Below are 19970 nucleotides of genomic sequence, written 5' to 3' on the forward strand. Positions count from 1 at the left end.
AAAAACAACATCTGCAAAACACTTCTCTGGGACACACTTCTTAATGACCTTCCTCACTTGTATCCCTCTTCTTAACTATTACCCATGTGGGTTCTCCAAGCTTCTGCAGCATCAGAAGGTGCTGTAAAGATGCAGCAGTGAGAATTCTTAAGTTTATGCAAAAATGCTAGCACCTGGAGAAAGGAGGGGGAAATCTGTGGAAAGACTATGACTTTCTGGAAACTTGTCTACAGACTGTTTATTTTAAGATGGTAAAATAATTCTTCTAAAAAGGGTTAAATTTCTAATAAGACTGATCACATTTTTCATTTCAGTACTGGACTAATTAATAAATGAACCTGAATTACCAGCTACTTCAAAGTGAAAATTCTAGCAATGGGAGGTTTTTAGTATTGCAGCAGTTTAAGCAATCACTGTAATCCATTCAAATTCTCTTTTTATTATTGTGGCACTGATAGTGAAATAACACTACCCAGATTCCTTATCCCAAGCTGGAATATGTATTGGTATTTATGTATTGGAATATATATTTCAAAAGGAGGAAAAAATAACCAATTCCTCAAATTAAACTTTCAAGAAAGATGGGGCCATTCTAAATAATCTTAATTCAATGACAGAGTAGCTCAGGAAGTCAGTGGCTACTGCTGTAATGTTTATACACCTTCTCATAAACCAATAATAATAATTATACTTTTGGAATGGTGTTTCTGTTTTCTAATTCTATCCTTACTGAAAAAAAATCTGATTCTTTATGTTGAAAACTTTTTAATTATGGTGGTGACTACTGTAATTAAAGCACAGACCAAAGTAGTCAGTTGTTTCATTAATACACACAAAGCTTTACAGAATTTGGATAATGAATGCACTGAGAGCATTTTAATGCACAACTTGAGAAACAAATGGTAGTCCAGATTCAAAACCATACAATAGCGTCCTGAGAGATTCCTTTTTACACTTGCCCAGTGATATTTTTAAGATCTACAGCTTACAAAAGAGCCAGTGCTTTATTGCAGTCACTTTTCAAAGCAGCTCTGGCTAGCATTACATTCATTTTATCTCCTTTCCTTTTTTTCTCTCATTATCTTCTTGCTTTCTTCTCTTCTCCTCTTAGTTACAGGATTCCGTGGATCATAGATCTCGAAAGTGTCTTCATCCTGCATGCTTGCATCTTTCACCTTTCTGCTCTTATCTTCAAACTGAAGTACATGTGACATCCTATGAAACAAATAAAACATGGCTCATATACAGTGACAGAAAAGTAAGTTATGATTTTTAATTATGATAAGCATGACAAAATTGTAGCACCATGTAGCAAAGAAGACTTAAGCTTTGCTATTTTTTTTTTTTTTTCCTTTTCTTATTAAACTCTGGTATAACAGGATAACCACTTCTATGAAAACACATTTTCACAAATACCAGCTGGAGTTTACTCTGCTGGATTTTATTTCAAGAATTGAGCTCTCTTGTCTTGTCTTTTTCTATTTAATGTATCTTCCCAAATGTACTGAATAATTTTCCCAGGAACAGGGAGTGTTTCTTGAGAGACTTCTCCTATTAGTCACTTTGGATTTCCTTTCACAGTTATGCAAAAGGAGAGAAGAGCTTGCATGGAAAACTAAGAAGGTGCACAGATCAACATGGGAATGCCTGAATTACTACTCTTCCACCTCAGATGGCTCAGATCATAATTTTTAATTATTTCAGTGCTAAGCTAATGTTTTTTTCAACCCCAATATTTTCTATTGTTGATTAGAAATCTCATTTTCCCTTTTCAGCAAATTCCCTTTCCGGTCTGACTGATCATATTGCCATAATCTAGTCAAAAATTTCTTGGTAGCTGTACCCAGTGCCAGGAAAGCCTTAAGCTGATCAACTGTGGCCTTATTAATAGAAACCTACAAGTTTTAGCTTGGACTAAAAACAAAGAGATAAATTATTTGCACTGTCTAACAAGAAAGGGTTGGGGGAAAAGAGAAGAAAAATACTACAGATGCTTACAATTTGATTGATTCTAAGTCTCCTGGTCTTTACTGACAATCTTGTTCCTTCTGTGAATCACAAAATGTAGTTTCAAGTATCAAAACTTGCCTGCAGGATTAGTGCTGTTCACCACAACAGTAATATTTTGAATGAGAAGCCCACATGACTACTTAATAAGACTATTGAATATAAACTCATAGTAACACTGACACTTAAGGGCCAAAGGCAGCAGAATTAGGAAAAAACACCAAAAACTAAATTAATGATTTTTCAGTGCATAGACACGTGACCAAGCAAAAAGCTCACTTAAGTCTGGACTCTGTTTTAATCAACTGTAAAAATTTCTTTAACTTTAGTGGGACAATAATAACAACGATTTAAACAATTGAACTGAATATAAGCCTATTTATCTTTACAACACTAGATATTGGTAAAGTCTTTATGAAATAGGAAGTCCATGAAAAATAAGTCAGAATCAGAATGAAAGCTCCTTTACTGATGAAAGATTACTTTATCAGTCTCTCACAACATATAAGAGATCGTGAATAAAGCAAATTTTTCAAAGAGCTCTAGTACAGATCTTCACATGTAAAGAGAGAGAGCAGCAGCAGGTCAGTAGATGTAGATTACAGTGTTGTAGTATTAAAGAAATTAGACAAAATTCAAAGCAATAGACTATATGGGTTGGAATGCTTTTGAAAAATCTTACATGCAGTAATTGAGATTTTTCAACACAATCTATTGTTGATCTGTGGGTTTTTTACATTTTTCACTGAACAGTACTGAAAGTAGGGATGCATATTACGACGTCCTCTGAAAATACTTCATAAGAATTGTTTCCAGTGTATAGCATTCAGTAGTTTATAAACCTCACAGACTAATTAAAAAAAAAATATATATTTTCTTAGTCATATCTACAATTCAGAGTAACATAATGTACCATCAGAGTGATTCATGATTGTATATTTGTAGTTTAATTATAAAAACACTGTATCACTGTGGAGAGACTGAAGTAATTTATTTTAGTTAACATGCTTTTTTACATTTGTCATTTTTTTTTTACATATTAAAGATAAGCATCAGAATATGTATGTATATATTTAAAAATATATACAAAATCACACTATCCTAGACTAAATTAAAGTACAGTCCCAAAGAGGTGGTGTTACTACTCACTAAGTGGCTTTAGAGGATGTTAAATGAATGTGTACAGTGCACTCTCAACCATTTAATCAGCTGAAGTTTCAAACTATGACATAGCGTACTTGTAGGATACAACGCACAGAAATTAAATCTCTCTCTCTCATTCTTGGGTCTGACCATAGAAATAAGATGCGACAGATATAGACCACACAGCATTTAATTTGTTTCCAAGAGCTGAAAGAAGTCACTCTCTCACATCTATCTGTAACTTTCCACTGAGGTGTTCCCAGTTATGATTAAAAATAAGCCATTACAAATTACTTTGAAACTCACTGAATGAATTTCAGATGCAGCTTCTCATAGGTAAAGTAAAAAAACCACAAAAGATTACAGTGAAGATTTTCAAAAATACCTCCTCGGTGTGAACTTCAGCTTATTTTTGCAAGGCACACATCTTCACAAGTATACCTGTTCTGCATCAGTGGAAATGCTAAATCAGACTGCATACTATTGAAAGAATAATCATTTGCTTCTTCTTTTTTTTTTTTTTTCCAAGAACATGGCAAATATCTAGTTATCTTATTATCTTATTATATCTAGTATCCAATATTATAGTATCTAACTTTTTTGAAATTAATAAATTTAGAGTAATCTTACTCAAGCCTGCACTAGCATAACTTTCCAAATGCTGATATTGGGCTACAATTCCATAAATGCATGTGGTATAAGTGTTCCTTCTTCAGTTTATAGCTCTCTTCCCTTGCTCATGCTCCTGAGTTCAGCAAAGAGCTGTCTGCCCCCTTTTGCTTTGCACTCACTGTGATGAAATCTTTAGCTTCATCTCTTCATCTCTGGAATTCCATAATCTACCACTCAACTTCTGCTTGTCACCAACTGCTGACAGTTCATCTTACACTTTGTAAGATCACAAATTTAAAGTACTTTTTTTCTTCAAAATTTAAAGGATGAAAGGTGTCAGTTCTTCTACACTAAACTCGAAACCCAAACTTTTGCAATGCAGGGTGTTTTTCTTTCCCTCCCCCTAAAAATTAGCATGAATTAAATAGCTTGCCAAAACTGATGATTCTGGGCTAAGAGTACCTCAGGGGCAGCAAACTGCTGATGATACGAAGTTGGGAGGATTGGCTGACACACCTGAAGGCCGTGCTGCCATTCAGCGAGACCTGGACAGGCTGGAGAGCTGGGCAGAAAAAAACCGGATGAGGTTTAACAAAAGCAAGTGTAGAGTCTTGCATCTGGGGAGGAATAATTGCATGCAGTGGTACAGGCTGGGGGATGAGCTGCTGGAGAGGAGCTCTGCAGAGAGGGACCTGGGTGTCCTGGTGGACGACAGGTTGGCCATGAGCCAGCAGTGTGCCCTTGTGGCCAAGAGGGCCAATGGCATCCTGGGGTGCATTAAAAAGAGCGTGGCCAGCAGGTCGAGGGAGGTGATCCTCCCCCTCTACTCTGCCCTGGTAAGACCTCATCTGGAGTACTGCGTCCAGTTCTGGGCTCCCCAGTACAAAAAAGACAGGGATCTCTTGGAAAGAGTCCAGCGGAGGGCCACAAAGATGGTGAAGGGCCTGGAGCATCTCTCCTATGAGGAAAGGCTGAGTGAACTGGGTCTGTTCAGCCTTGAGAAAAGAAGACTGAGAGGGGACCTGATCCAGGTCTATAAATATCTAAGGTGTGGGGGGCAGAATGGCGAGGCCGGACTCTTTTCAGTGGTGAGTGGAGACAGGACAAGGGGAAACGGCCGGAAACTGCAGCATAGGAAGTTCTGCACCAATGTGCACAAGAACTTCTTTACAGTGAGGTGATGGAGCACTGGAACAGGCTGCCCAGGGAGGTGGTGGAGTCTCCTTCTCTGGAGATGTTCAAGACCTGCCTGGATGCCTACCTGTGCGACCTGCTGTAGGGAACCTGCTTTGGCAGGGGGTTGGACTCAGTGATCTCTGGAGGTCCCTTCCAACCCCTACAATTCTGTGATTCTGTGAAATCGGAGTTGCTATCTTACCATGGATTTAGTGCTGGATAGTTTGAGTACTGATTTATTCCATGTGCTGGGCAGTATCTGTGCTTTTAGCTGTACCTATTTCCTGCAGTGTTAAAAAATGACATTCAGTACTCAGCTCTCTTGTGCATTCCAGAAATGAAATGTCTTGATACATAAGACTGAAATACCTGAACACATTTTAACTTGAATCAGAGACAACACAGTATTTACAAAGATAAGCAGATACACCCCTGCTAGAGTGGCATTCTCGGATGATTCATGCAACAGTTGGCAAACAAGACTTGAAGTCAATAGCAGATTATCTCCTCATTGTCCTTAAAATGCAGTAACTAACACAATACCTTACTGATCAGCTTGATTGCTTTCTAGGAGGTAACAAGTGGGAGAATGTTGGCTGCAACACTAAAAAAAATCAGTACAGCAGACTTCAAGAACTTTGCATTATGATTAAGCTGTGTCCAAAGCAGCATTTGCCAACTGGGCAGGAAAGGCCAGACCCCGCCTGCACGACTCAACCAGCTTATCTGGGAGACAGACTCTGATCTATTGAACTACTGCGGTGCAAAGGCCCTTGTAAGAAAAGATAGGATATACAGTAATTCCTGTGATTTTGGGATGTGTGAGCCATGCACTGGATCTGAAGCATGTGCCAGCTGCTGACAGCTGGCAGTCATTTTAAGTGTAGCATAAGCAGACATCAAGTATCACATCAGCTCTAGCCTTTCCTGCACTGCCCTTTGGGAAAAACCAAAGCGGCAACCAGTGAATTTAATTATTTTCAGTATCAGTGATAATGAGGAAGCAATGAAAATGCTTTTGCACTAGTGCTGAAGCTGTAAACTGCATGTACAACACAATGCCCAAATCACTCATTCTTATACTAACTGAAGTGAAAAACTGCACTGATTTCACGCTTGTTAATCAATCTGGCATAGCCGTTGGCTGTTACCAACCCACCTGTTGCTCATTCAACCTTCCTTGTCCAAGTTACTATCCATGCCATGCCCTCTAGCACTTCAGTAACTTCCGTAGAGTGCCTGGGAAATAAGTTTAGGCTAACCTATGTCAGTGTTTTAAACAGCTCAACTTTACAGTAAACCCTCAACAGGCATGGACAAATTCTGCCAACTCTGCTATAATGGCAGCAACTTTTGGCAGAGGCACTAACACCTCAAGCAGTTATAGTCAGGACTCATTTGGGGGTGTCTGCAAAAAGCATGGCAGCTGGTGACAGATCTTTTGTTTCTGCAATCAGCAGGCACTGAGGAATAAGAAATGAACAGTTCTTCACTCTCCAGATGCAGAATAATATGCTACTTAAAATGCACTACTTAATGTATGTCTAAACTGGAACAATGAACATGGGCAAAAATTATATACTTCTAAATGCAGATGAAATGAATAGAACAACTAAATACATTTCTATACAGTTTACAATACCAGAATTCTGTAAGTTATTCCTACATTTTAACATCGGTTTATTCCATCACAATGTTTAAAATGGATGAAGCAACAGTATCTTGCATTTTACAGGCTGTCTCTAATGAGAGAGAAAGTAGAGACCAATACGGACCTGCTGAAGATCTAGTGACTCCAAATGTGTAATGATAAAAGTACAATCTGGGACAGGTCAGACAGAAGCTTTCTTAAATGTGATCATAGTTACAGAACCCTGGGTAGCATCTGCTCCTCTGCTCCCCTGTTTTCTGCTGACAACAAACCTGCTGTTTCAGGGGAAGAGATGGAAAGAAGAGGAACAGCAGCTATTCTAGTTAAAAAAAAACAGGTATTGTCCCTGGAAGAGGTGTGCTCCTTAAGTAACTTAGGAGTGCTGTAGTTCTAAGAAGAGACAGTGTGGAGGTGGCTGGCTCCTGCCAGAGCCTGCAGGAGTGGCACATCCAGTGTCATCTTAGCTCCCAAGTGGGGGAGTTGGAAACAATCACAGATGGTTAGCTTTTAGTTTAAAGGAATGTTCTGTTAGAATAAAGTTCTTAGCCAGATGTCTCAAATCTTTAATATAAGTAATTTTATCACTACAGAGTGTAACAACCAATGCCACCTTTTTCTGCATTCAATATCACTTGCAAGTAACATGCTACCTACTTTTCTCAATTATGACAAATGTTATGTACACTGAAGAGAAAAAAAAAAAAAAAGCAGTATCAAGTACCTTACATTATATTCTCTTTGCAATGTAGATTTTTCCTGCAACTACTGTAAATGTGCTTATTAAACGATGAACGTGAATGTAGGAATGTTACAACGCTTCCCTCCCATCACCCTCGTGACATATAGGCAGCGGATAGATGCGTAGTTCAGGTAAACAGATGAGAAAACAGATTAGTGAATCTGCAGATCAAAGCAAATGAGATCTCATTCCCAAGGAAAAAGCATGTTAGTTGTTCTGGAAGAATGAGCTCATTGGCACTCTCTTCACTTCCAGCAGAGAAGCGGGTGGCACAGCAAGAGGAGAAACAGTTCAGAAACAGAGACAAAAAGAAAAATAAACTGAGGAAGGTAAATAATAACGAAAGGATAGGAATGAGAAACAGAGAAAAAGAGACTGACCAAAAATGAAAATTGAAAAAAAAAAAATCAATTTACAATTGAAAATAAGCAAAAAATGTAAATCAAAGCAGGAGTAGAAGAGTAAGATCAAGACAAAAAATGTCATAAAACCATAAAACAATGAGAATTTTATAAGAGGAAATAATGATAAAATTTAAACTTGTTTCCACTTTTTTTCAGATACTACAATCAAAACAAGCTTCTTGGCTCAGCCTGCTGTCACCACTTCTTGCATAACAGTGTCCAAGAACTTTGCAGATAATTTTGTAAATGCAATCCAGCAGGACAGAGAAAATACATCTACGTTTGATGAAACCTGCAACCACTATTATTTTCATTAAGCAACAGAACTCCTGCTGGGAAGGTCTTCATTTCTATCTGCCCTGTCTCACCACTGACCTTTGTTATTTTACTATATGAGATAAACCATCATCACTCTTCATGCAAAGGAATCCAGTAATGCAAATTCCTCTCTCTCAGCTAGCATGAAAAGAATCTTTTTCCCAAGTAATTCGATGTAGGTTCTGATTCTTAAAGCAGTGAGTATTAATAGTGCTAAATAATGCCACAGATACAAAATCAGACCCATCTCTTTAATTCTCAGTGTTTCACACAGCTACCACAAAAAGAGATGTGCATAGGCAACAAGCTTCCATGAGAATGTTTTGTCTTATTAGTTCATAGCATCTCTAGGCTAAATTATCTATGAAAGTTCCTATCATTTTGTAGTACTTCCACTGTATCATTGTCCCAGTTTGGACCCAGTTTATCAAACCTGTTTGATTTCTTGTCAAAAAAGCTTATTATGCCCCAAATAATATTCTCTGGTCATCAGGATTCTGCTGTCATTGTTATCGCTGTAAGATTTCACTCCTTTTTTCACTGCTCCGCTCCTCTATGAACATTTCCTTTCCTGAATAATTAGATCACTTGTCCCTTAAGCTTTCTGTGCTTTAGTAAAATCTTGTTTCTCAAATTTAAAAAGACAAAACAAACAACAATAAAAGAAAACAAAAGAAAAATCCAACTTGCTGCTTGAAAGAGAAATAAGGTTTGCTTTTCAGATCCAGGCAAATCCAAATCATTAGTTATTCCACTGAGTTTAATAATAGAAAAAATATTCAGAAAACTGTTGCTGAAACACAAATATTTGCCATACTCAAGTAAGTTTTGTGAGTATTTAATTCTACTTGTCAACTTGTCAACTTGTTTTACTTTACGAATATGGTACAGAGCACAGTTTTTGACTGAAATGTAAGAATAAGTGCAAAATCTTTTTTCAGTGTGGCTGTAAATGCCATGCACAATCTCCACCCTCCAAGCACTCTTATGGGATTAACTTGAAAGGAGTATTTTCTGAGTTTCAGATCAAGGGAGTGTTACTAGTCTCCATTCATTCAGATATTAACAATGGAGGTGACACACTATTGCTGCTGTTGAACAGAGCAAGAATATCCTCAATTCTCACCAAGGAAAAGTGATTATAAATAAATCAAAAATGCTTCTAAGTATTTTTACTCTTCTGTTAGGTTAACTGCATAAAATGACCAGAAGGGAACATTTGCAGATATTTCTAGCATGCTGTTTTCTTGAGATATTCTGTTCAAATGCTATTTACTGACTTTTGTTCCAAAATATTCACTGTGAAAATAATAAAAAAGCAGTATTTTTACTAAGTGTTACAAAAAAAAAACTTCAATACTTCCAAAGCTTCTAACGATTTAAAAAAATATTAGTATACCTTTTCATTGCTGAAAATGTTGCTAAACTTTTTTTTTTTTTTGAAAGAGGATTTAAGTAAAATTCCAAGGTAAAATCAACTTATCAATGAAAAACATTATCCAGTTCTGAAGATAATGAAATCACTGGGTGAAAATTTGGACTTTCTCTAAGTACCATAATTAGAAATATTTAGACGATGATGATTTCTGATCTCAAGCATTTTTTCTACAACAAAACCAACCCAACAACACACCACCACAGTTATCCTATTGTTATGTTCTAACAGTCACAACTAAAGAATATATTTACAGTATATCTTTATCCCCTTCAGAAAAATGTTAAGTAGTCTGATGAAAGAAGTTGGGTGCTTTAAATAGACAACTGCTCCTGGTAGAATAGCCTGGTATGGGAGACTGTAATGCAGATTCCAGATGTTGTTCCAGACAGTGTACCAGCACAGAAAAACTTTACACAGCATTTACTATGAGGACATAAGAACGGCCATACCGGAATAAACCAATGATCCATCCAGTCTAGTATCCTGCCTCTGGCATGGACTTCTACAATATCTGTTGGTCTAGAAGTCAGCAAATGCCTCCCCAGGTTAACACAGTCAGGGAATATTGTATCACCAGAGCACAGAGTAGGAGGGAGGGGAAGGAGACTGTTTCTAACATAAAAATACTGGATTTTCATAACTTAGCATTCAACATTTTCTGGATGTACTCCCTCCTCTTTTGTTATTTCCTCTTCCCATGATTACATCCAAATCCATATGATTTAATCATGATACTGAAACAGATGATGTTGGGGTGCTTAAAAAGGTGTGTAAATACTCAGGAAGCTTAAGCTAAGCTACTCAAGATTTAGAAGATTATTTCTTCATTCTTCACTAGATTTGTTGGCAATAAATAAAATGTAACATTTCCAGATAGTAACCGAAATACTAGATATCCCTTGAGTAAAGCATGGATCATCTCTGAATTTAAGTGAAACAGTAGTTGATTCCAGGCCCGGATGCCTAGTCCAAATAAACTTAGACACGGGGGAATTAACAAAAAATAAACAAACAAAAAACCCACCCCAAATGCTCTGAATTTCTCAAGCATGCCAAACAGCAAGAAGCAATAAATATATAACTTCTTCAGAAGAAAAATTTGTTAATACAATACTACTGACTGTTTAGCAGTGAGCTAGCAGCTAACATTTACATATCAAGGTCTGACTGCATTCTAGTGGTAAAGGGTTGAAGGTGGATATAAAATTGGAAAGATTTATAGCAGAATGATTTTTTTCCATTCTTCCTTTAAAATGCTGAAACCCAAACAAACACTTGTATTTTGCCAAACAGAAAAGAAACCCTTCTTTCCAATGTGTTTCTAATACAGACCTCTGGCATGCATTTATTCTTTGTAACAATCAAGTAAGTATTTTGTCTTTTTTTTTTAACTAAATGTAGTTGAGTAAATCAATGGCCTTAGCAGGAGAGCCCTAATACAGAGCCAGATTTTCCAGACTAGTGGAGGAACGTTGGCTCAAATCTGGATGGGAGGAGGGGAGCAAACATGGCTTTAATCCATCTTTGTGCCTCACTGGCATAAATTACAGCAGCACTTTTTCTTTCGTTCCCCAAGCTAGCATTGGCATGTGAAATTGACTGCTGCTTAGCTTGCAGGAACTTACTGTGTTTGTCACTGCTAAGCTTCTACAGCTGAAACTGCAGATACTGCTGCTAATCTTGAGGAAACCATATTTCATAGTCATTGATCTAAGGCATTATGGCAAAGAAAGAAATGGCATTCTAGAAAATATATACAAAAAGGTTAGGCTTATGAAAGAAATACAGCCATTTTTTAGGTGTTTATCCAGAAGGATTTCACAATGCAAAGTTTGAGAGCAGATACTTCATAAAGTAAGAAATCTTGGAAATAAAAAGTGGAAGACTTTCATGTGTAGTAAATATTAACAGTGTGCATCACAGATTTATTTCTTAATACAAATGAAATCCTGTAATTTAAAAACTGATTGGCTGAGCTCAACATTTTACTGATTCCAAAATTGCTATTTCAACGGAAAAAAAAAAAAAAAGTAACAAAACAAAAAAAATTCTAGTCTACTCTCTACAGTAGACACCAAAGTGATTGCATCTTGATGGTTTTTTTTAAGAACCATTTCTCTCTCTGTCGGACAAAAAACATCTTACTAGAAGAGTATGAAATAAATAAAATACTGTATTCCCACTCTTGATTGCACCAGATTTCTCTTTGGCATCAATGTTAAATATTCTGAACCAAACTTCTCCTTGTATTATAAACAAAAACATTTTAAAAGACAATAAATGGCCTAACTACTGAGTTGGGTAGAAAATATTTTTACTGAATGTACAGATTAATTTTTCGTTTGTGCTGGATTAAAATCTAAGCGTTTACAAATGAGCAAAACATTATACAGTTAAATTGCAGTGAATGTCCTAGCAGAAGGAAGTTAGCAATAGCACACAATGCTCTCAAAATATTTAACTGTCCTCAGTGGTTGTTTTTTGAAATTCAGGACTGGGACTAGATTACAGGATATGACATACAGAAAACAGCCTGCACTTTAAATAATTAGCATTGAACTTCACTGAGATTTTTGTCCATAGAACAAGTTAAATTACTAAAATAGACCCACTGAATTCTTATACACGAAATTTGCCACAAATAACTGATAACAGTCATGTCAGCGTTAGTAATTTTTTAAATACATTTAATGCATTTCTGTTTGAGAAAGACCCTTCCTCACATAATTTTCACAATATCCTTTTCACTGTAATTTGAAAAGGTATTTTCAGGCATTAACTTACTCACTTTGATTTACAAATAGTCCTATTTTTCCTATTCCTCAAATTAATTAAGATTTAGAATAATGATCTAGATATATTGAGATCAAGCACAGTTCAGACTCAGCAAAGGTAACTAACCATAAAAGAATTTTAAACTGAAAAATCATGTGAAAATCATAATCTCATTTCAGATACGCCTCTTGCACATTCTTTCCTGTCCCACAGTATATCTGAAAGCTGAATGTATTTGTTATTTCATATCAAAGAAAGACAGTAAGTTTCAAAGTCTAGACATCCTCCCAGAAATACTTAAGCTGACTGTCTCATTTACATTTATTGCTTCTGGTTAAGGCTATAAAAGTATTCCCTTGGGAAAGAAAAAGCCAAACATTCTGAAAGATCAAGCTTTGTAGTTTACATCCAGCACCTCAGATTTCACCCAGGAAATACTGTAGTGCTTTGTTATGAAGCAGTGGCACCACGTCCTGTACTAAGATGAACTATGTAGCATGCTGAAAGTCACACACTAATTCTAAATGGCCTGAGTGTGCGTTGCTTAGAACAGATGGAGACTACTGATCTCAAACAAGAAGAAATTATCAATCTGTAGCTGCATGCATAATGAAGGAAAAATTACCGGTCTCTGCTGTAAAACTAAACGCAACAATAATGTGAAACCACACTTACCAGGACTCAGACTAGCATTGTGGAAACTACTTTCAAGCAAGAACAGAATAGTGCCTCAATGCAATGTCCAGTATATACCTATACCTTCTGGTCCTCTTCCAGCATTTGCTGCCTCTTAGCTAATACGCACTTTAACTATGAACTTCACTTGCTTCGAATTGAATGGATGGGCATATCCATTTCAACATATTTACCCAAAAAACCCACGATTTGCAAGTTTGTGTTGCTTTCAGGACTTACAAGGTATTGTAATTTTGATTGATTTAGTGTGTGATGTATTTCTTTTTCAGCTGTATGGAATTCTGCTCCTTATGAGTTTCAGGTTACTTGACCCTGACAGCTAGGCTTTATATTCAAGTATGCTGCTGGAGCTGGACTGTAAAACTTCTTGTGCATTTTGTCTGAGAATTCACAAACAAGGAGGACCCTTTACAGTAACACAGTAAGCCCACTTGGCGATCAGGTGAACTTTAATGAAAATGGTTTGTTGTTCTCTACACAAAGTTCCATCAAGTCAAGAATTGTAAAACTTTCATGAGAACATAAATACCTAAATATGCCAATACATATATCAGCTTCAGGAAGTCTACATGTGTTTCCAAAGGTCTGAGTGAGAACACTGGAGGATACTCCAGAATTCTGATTACAGGTATGATAAATGGATTTCTATAGCAGAGACTTTGTAACTTAGAAAAAAAAAAACAGTATTCCTTCTGGAAAAGTGTAGATTTAAAATAAAATAAAATAATAAATATATACATATATATATGTTTATATATATATTTCTATATGTTTAATAAGGATATAAAGATGGTGAAAGTTCAGCTGGAAAGCCTGGTGTTTATGAATAGACAGCTATAGCTTAACGTCAAGAGTGAAAACACAAATTCAGTGGATTCACTTAGTTAGAAGAATGTATGTACACAAAGCATGCGCAATATAAACTTAATGAAGAAGGGTTTTGAAAATTTATTGGAGTATTTAGAATTTACATAATTTTAACAAGCTAGTAATAATATGAAAAATTGAGCACAATTCAGAAATATGAAGTTTGATGGCTGAATTTCAGTAAACAATACAGATATCGGGCAGAGACAGGTTAGGCAATCATTCAGTAGAAAACAATTTATGGCTTAGAATGGATTTGAAACCAGGCATGAAAGAAACAAGACAAATAAAGTAATCCTTCCATTTAACACTAAGTGTTGTATCTAGTCATGAACCACTCAGAAATCTCAGGAAGAATGAGAAATTGAGAAATAATAATATCCATGGAAAAGCTAAAAATCTTTTTGTCCTGGTTAAAAAAATGCATTTATGATTGTTTTCATATGTGTTAAAAGAGCTTCAAAAAGAGAAAGTGAACTCTTTTGCAAAGTCCATTGTGAATTGGATATTAAATATTTGATATCATATAGAATCATAGACTTTTAAGTTGGAAGGGGCTGTCAAAGGACAGTCCAACTCCCAGTCCAACTCCCCAGCAATGAACAGGGACAGATACACCAGCATCAGATCTTGTACCTCAGTGCAGAGGCCCGTCCAGCCTGACCTTGAATGTTTCCACAGGTGGAGCATCCACAGCCTCTCTGGGCAATCAGTTCCATTGCCTCACCATCTTCATTGTAAAAAACTTCTTTCTTATATCCATTCTAAATTTCCTCTCTTTATTTTGAAACCATTTCCCCTTGTCCTATCACAACACACCCTGCCAAAGAATCTGTCCTCTTCTCTTTTACAGCCCTACTTCACATACTGAAAGGCTGCTCCCAGATCTCTCCAGAGCCCTCTCCAGGCTGAACAGCCCCAGCTCTCCCAGATGGTCCTCATAGGGGAGGTGTTCCATCTCTTGGATCCTTTCTGTGCTTTCCTCTGGGCCTACACTAAATGGTCTGTATCTCTCATGTACAGGGGCTCCACATCTGGATACAGTACTCAAGCTGAGGTCTCACCTGCACAGAGGGATAGGATCACCTCCCTTGACCTGCTGACGACACATCTTTTCATGCAGTCCAGATCCAGCTAATGTTCTGGGCTGCAAGGGCACATCGCTGGCTCACATCCAGCTTCCCATTTGCCAGTACAAGAAGTTCTTCCAGGCAGGGCTGTGTTCCCTCCTTTCATCCCCAAGCTTATACAGATAGCGCAACTCAGGTGCAAGACCTTGCACTGGGATTTACTTACTCTCATGAGGTTCACCTGAGCTTGAGCCTGTCTAGGTCTCTGTGAATGGCATTCTGTCCCTTGGGTGCGTCAACTGTACCACACAGCTTGGTGTCATCTGCAAACTCACTGAGGGTTCACGCAATCCCACTGTCAGTGTCGCTGATGAACATGTTAAAAAGCACTGGTCCTACTACTGACCCCTGAGGCACACCACTTCTATTATCATAGAATAATAGAATTACAAGGTTAGAAACAACCTGTAAGATCATCTAGTCCAACTGTCTCCTCATCACCAGTGCCACCATTAGCACTAAACCATATCACGCAGTACGTCGTCCAGACACCTCTTGAACACTGCCAGGGACGGCGACTCCACCACCTCCCTGGGCAGGCCATTCAAGCCATGTCTCACACCCAGTTCCTTATTCATCGAACAGTCCACCTGTCAAATTCGTATCTTTCCAATTTGGAGAGAAGGGTGTTATGGAAGACCATGTCAAAGGCCTTACTTGAAGTCCAGATTGTATCAGTGGATCTTTCCTAATGATGCAGTTATACTATCACACCACTGACATGGTTGGTCAGACAGGACTTGCCTTAGTGAAGCCATGCTGGTTTTCCCATATCACCTTAAACTCTTCCATGTGCTCGAGCATAGCTTCCAGGATGATCTGCTCCATGATCTTCCTGGCAAAGAAGTAAGGCTGACAGGTGGGTAGTTCCCTAGGTCATCCTATCTTAAAAATGGAAAAACAGATGCCACAATGTCTTTTTTCCAGTCACTAGGAACTTCATTCACAGAATCACACAGAATCACAGAATCACCCGGGTTGGAAGGGACCTCAAAGATCATGTAGTTCCAACCCCCCTGCCAAGCAGGGCCACCAAACATACACATTTAGATCAGGTTGCCCAGGACCCCGTCCAACCTGGCCTTGAACACGTCCAAGGACGGGGCATCCACAACGTTCCTGGGCAGCCCGTTCCAGGGCCTAACCACTCTCCTTGTAAAGAACTTCCCCCTAACATCCAACCTAAATCTTCCCTCCTTCAACTTGGATCCATTTCCCCTAGTCCTGCTATTGTCAGCCCTTTTGAAGAGTTTACTCCCCTCCTGGGTGTAGGTTCCTTCAGGTATTGATAGGCTGCAATAAGGTCACCACGCAGCCTTCTCTTCTCCAGGCTGAACAAGCCCAGCTCCCTCAGCCTGTCCTCATAGGGGAGGTGCTCCAGCCCCCTGATCATCTTAGTCGCCCTCCTCTGGACCCTTTCCAAAATCTCAATGTCTTTCTTGTACTGAGGGCTCCACACCTGGACACAGTACTCCAGATGGGGACACAGTACTCCAGATGGGGAGTTCGCCCAGACATCTGCTGGAAGAGTAGCATCATGAGATGCAGGCAATCCAAGGAACACCTGGAATGCACTAAGGATAACTTCCTCAGTCAAGTAATAGAAGGCCCTACTAGGGGGAATGCAATATTGGACCTGTGCTCACCAGTGCAAATGAACTGAGAGATGACATCAGGATTGAAGGTTGCCTGGGATATAGTGACCATGGTTGAATTCATGGTCCAGAGGGATATTAAACAAAGAGTAATATTAGAAGACTAAATTTTAGGAAAGCTAACTTCCAGTTCTTCAGGGAGTTAGTAAACAAAACACTCTGGCAAAATATCCTCCTGGGCAAGGGTATAGCAGAAGTGGCAGATCTTTAAGGAAGCTTTCCTTAGTGTGCAAGAGCTCTCCATCCCCGTGTGTAGCAAATCAGGAAAGGAAGGCAGGAGACTGGCATGGCTGAACTGGGATCTGCTGGTCAAAATGAAGGGTAAGAAGAAAATGCGCAGGTAGTGGAAATAGGGACAGGTTCTGTGGGAAGACTATGAAGAAGCTGCTAGGCTGTGTAGGGATGGGTCAGGAGAGCCAAGACCCAGCTTGAACTGAACTTGCCAAGGGATGCCAAGAATAAGAAAGACTGCTACAGGTACCTCAACCAGAAGAGGAAGGTCCAGGAGGGTGTATTCCCCCTAGCAAGTGAAAAATGCAAGCTGCTAACAACAGACAAGGAGAAGGCTGAGGTACTCAACAACATCTACAGATGTCATGTACCTGGACTTCAGCAAAGCCTATGACGTGGTCCCTCACCACATTCTTCTAGACAGAAGACTTGTAGAGGTATGGATTTGAAAGATGGTCTGTTCGACAGATTAAGAACTGGTTGGCTGGTTGCAGACAAATGGTTGTGATCCGTGCTTCTATGTCTGGGTGGAGGCTGGTCACAAGCTGTATCCCCGAAGAGTCAGTCTAGAAACGGATGCTCTTCAGCATCTTTATCAGCAATACAGACAAAGAAATTGAGTGCACCCTCAGCAAGTTTGCAGATGACACTAATCTGAGTGGTGCAGTTGATACACTTGGGGGAGGGAAGCCAGAGGGACCTGGACAGGCTGGAGAAGTGAACATAATGAGGTTCAGCAAGGTGTTGCACTTGGGCTGGGGCAATCGCAAGTATTTACACAAACTGGAGGAAGATCTTCTTGAGAGCAGCCCTGCACAGAAGAACTTGGGGGTCCTGGTGGATGAGAAGCTGGACATGAGCCAGCAGTGTGTGCTTGCAGCCTGGAAGGCCAACTGTGTTGTGGGCTGCATTAAAAAAGCGGTGGCCAGCAGACAGAGGGAGGTGATTGTCCCCCTCTACTCAGCTCTTGTGAGGCCCCATCTGCAGTACTGCGTCCAGGCCTGGGGTACTGGGGTACCCAGCACCGAAAAGATGCAGAGCTCTTGGAACAGGTCTAGAGGACGGCAAGCAAGATGATCAGAGGGCTGGAGCACTTCTCCCATGAAGAAAAGTTGAGGGAACTGGGCTTGTTTAGTTTGGAGAAGAGAAGGCTACACAGAGAGCTCACTGTGGCCTTCCAGTACTTGAAGGGAGTGTACAGGAGGAGGAATGACTGTTTACATGGGTTGATAGCGACAGGACATAGGGGAATGGTTTTAAACTGAGACAGTGGAAATCTAGATCAGACATCAGAAGGAAGTCTAATCTAGAGGGTGGTGACACACTGGAACAGGTTGCCCAGACAGACTGTGCATGCCCCATCCCTGGAGGCCAGGCTGGATGTGGCTCTGGGCAGCCTGGTCTGTTGGTTGGCGACCCAGTACATAGCAGGGGGGTTGAAACTAGGTGATCTTTGAGGTCCTTTTCAACCCAGGCCATTTTATGATTCATGTAAAGGACTATCAAAAGGAAGACTATATTACGTCTAAATATTTAATACCACTAGGAATAGTTAAACAGATAGAGATTGGAATCTCTATCATTGGACTTCATGAACAAATTTGACAAACAGTAAGAAAACTGCATGTCCTGCATTCCTTTCAGACTACGGAGATGGTTTAATTATGTTACATCTGGGGGTCCTGCTCTGGCCCTTTTCTGGTGCAGCTTGAATTCAGCTTTCATGGTGGATTCAGAAATGAAAACTTATCAAATGAGCAGCAACATTATTTTCTAATAAGAATAAACAGGTCTTTGTTAGAGCGTATGTTATCTGGGAAAATGTTTCACTTCTTAGCAACAGAAGATCTAATCTCATCCTTCTTTTAAACAGATAACAAAAGAGCCCAGAATTCACCAATCCCTTTCTGTCAGGGATTAAGTATCACTGTCTGTTGGTGTAGTATTTGTAAATTAGTGACAACTACAAAAATACACAGATGAGCTTACAAACTTGCTAACATTTCTTTAGAACATAGTTGGATTGGGATATTTTTTACTACATGTATTTTTAATTTAAGAATTATGGAGAAAATGAAGAAACATGGGTGTTTCAGCATTGTAAGCATCATTCTTATTTTTTAAACAAATTAACTATAGCAATCAATCTTTGAATTGCCTATCAAACTGCAATACTTGACTGCATCTGAATTTTTTTCTCCCATGCTGGACTCTTCTCCATGAAAGATATTTTGTTATGTTCATAGGACCTGCATCATCAGTTCCACTATATGGAGTTGTGATAATATTTTTTTTTGACTGAAGCTTGCTTTTAGCTATAGGTGTAACTATTTGATATTAAAATCATTGGCCTAAAGTAGCACTGCAACTTGTCTATGTATTATATACATGCAAAGATTTATATAAAGCATTTCTAATCTTGAGTAGCTGTGCTCTGTAGAAAACAAATCTGTGCAGTAGTTTCACTTTAGAATTCAAGCATATTCACTAGTCCAGAAGAGAAGTAACATGTAAATGAATTATTCCAGCTAGGTCTTATACAGTCACATTTTAAGTCTTCACACTTTTAGTCTCCAAGCAGATGACACCTCACTGCATCTGTGATGAATGTGATATACATTTTGGGGAAAAGTCTGTCATTTGAAGATCCAGTTAAGACTTTCAGGCCAGAACAAATGACTGCACTCTGCACAAACTATATGAAAGAGAAGAAGGAAGTCCTATACCTGATCTCTTCTTAGGTAGATTGAAACCAAATAGCAAGTAAAGATCAGTAAGTACTAAAGAAGTCTGACAAATCATAAACAATAGTTTTCAATATGGAGCCATAAGACAGTAATACCAGGATGAACAAGTGTGTCCTCCTGAGGTACCTAGATGCCACAAAAATGCATCTGTCCACTTGTTTGCAGACATTTTTACTGTTATGTTTCTGGTAGTGCATACTCTGTTTATTCTGACAGTTTTGATTTCTGGGGGAAATTAGATTTTGTTTGCTGCAGACAGATAGATACAATCGTTCTCACTTAGCAGCAGAGTTTGCAGTTGAATGTCTCAGCAGAGATCTTTCTATTTCATATATATTACACATTTCAGATCTCTTCACAGCACTTCCTCAGATGGCTTCT

The 19970-nt window shown here is 38.7% G+C and overlaps 1 protein-coding gene across 1 annotated transcript in view; it reads right to left on the reverse strand.

Annotated features, from left to right (window-relative positions):
- Window positions 1-503: 503 nt before the first annotated feature.
- CWC27 (CWC27 spliceosome associated cyclophilin) overlaps window positions 504-19970 on the reverse strand; it is a 120166-nt gene continuing 100699 nt past the window's right edge. The window contains exon 14 of the mRNA XM_042825703.1: window positions 504-1215. Coding sequence (XP_042681637.1) covers window positions 1053-1215 — 163 coding nt within the window. The 3' untranslated portion in view covers window positions 504-1052. The remainder of the gene's footprint in view (window positions 1216-19970) is intronic.

Source organism: Centrocercus urophasianus, unplaced genomic scaffold, assembly GCF_019232065.1.
Source record: "Centrocercus urophasianus isolate 14NV4802_14NV808 unplaced genomic scaffold, USGS_Curo_1.0 seq_25, whole genome shotgun sequence".
Taxonomy (NCBI): Eukaryota; Metazoa; Chordata; class Aves; order Galliformes; family Phasianidae; genus Centrocercus; species Centrocercus urophasianus.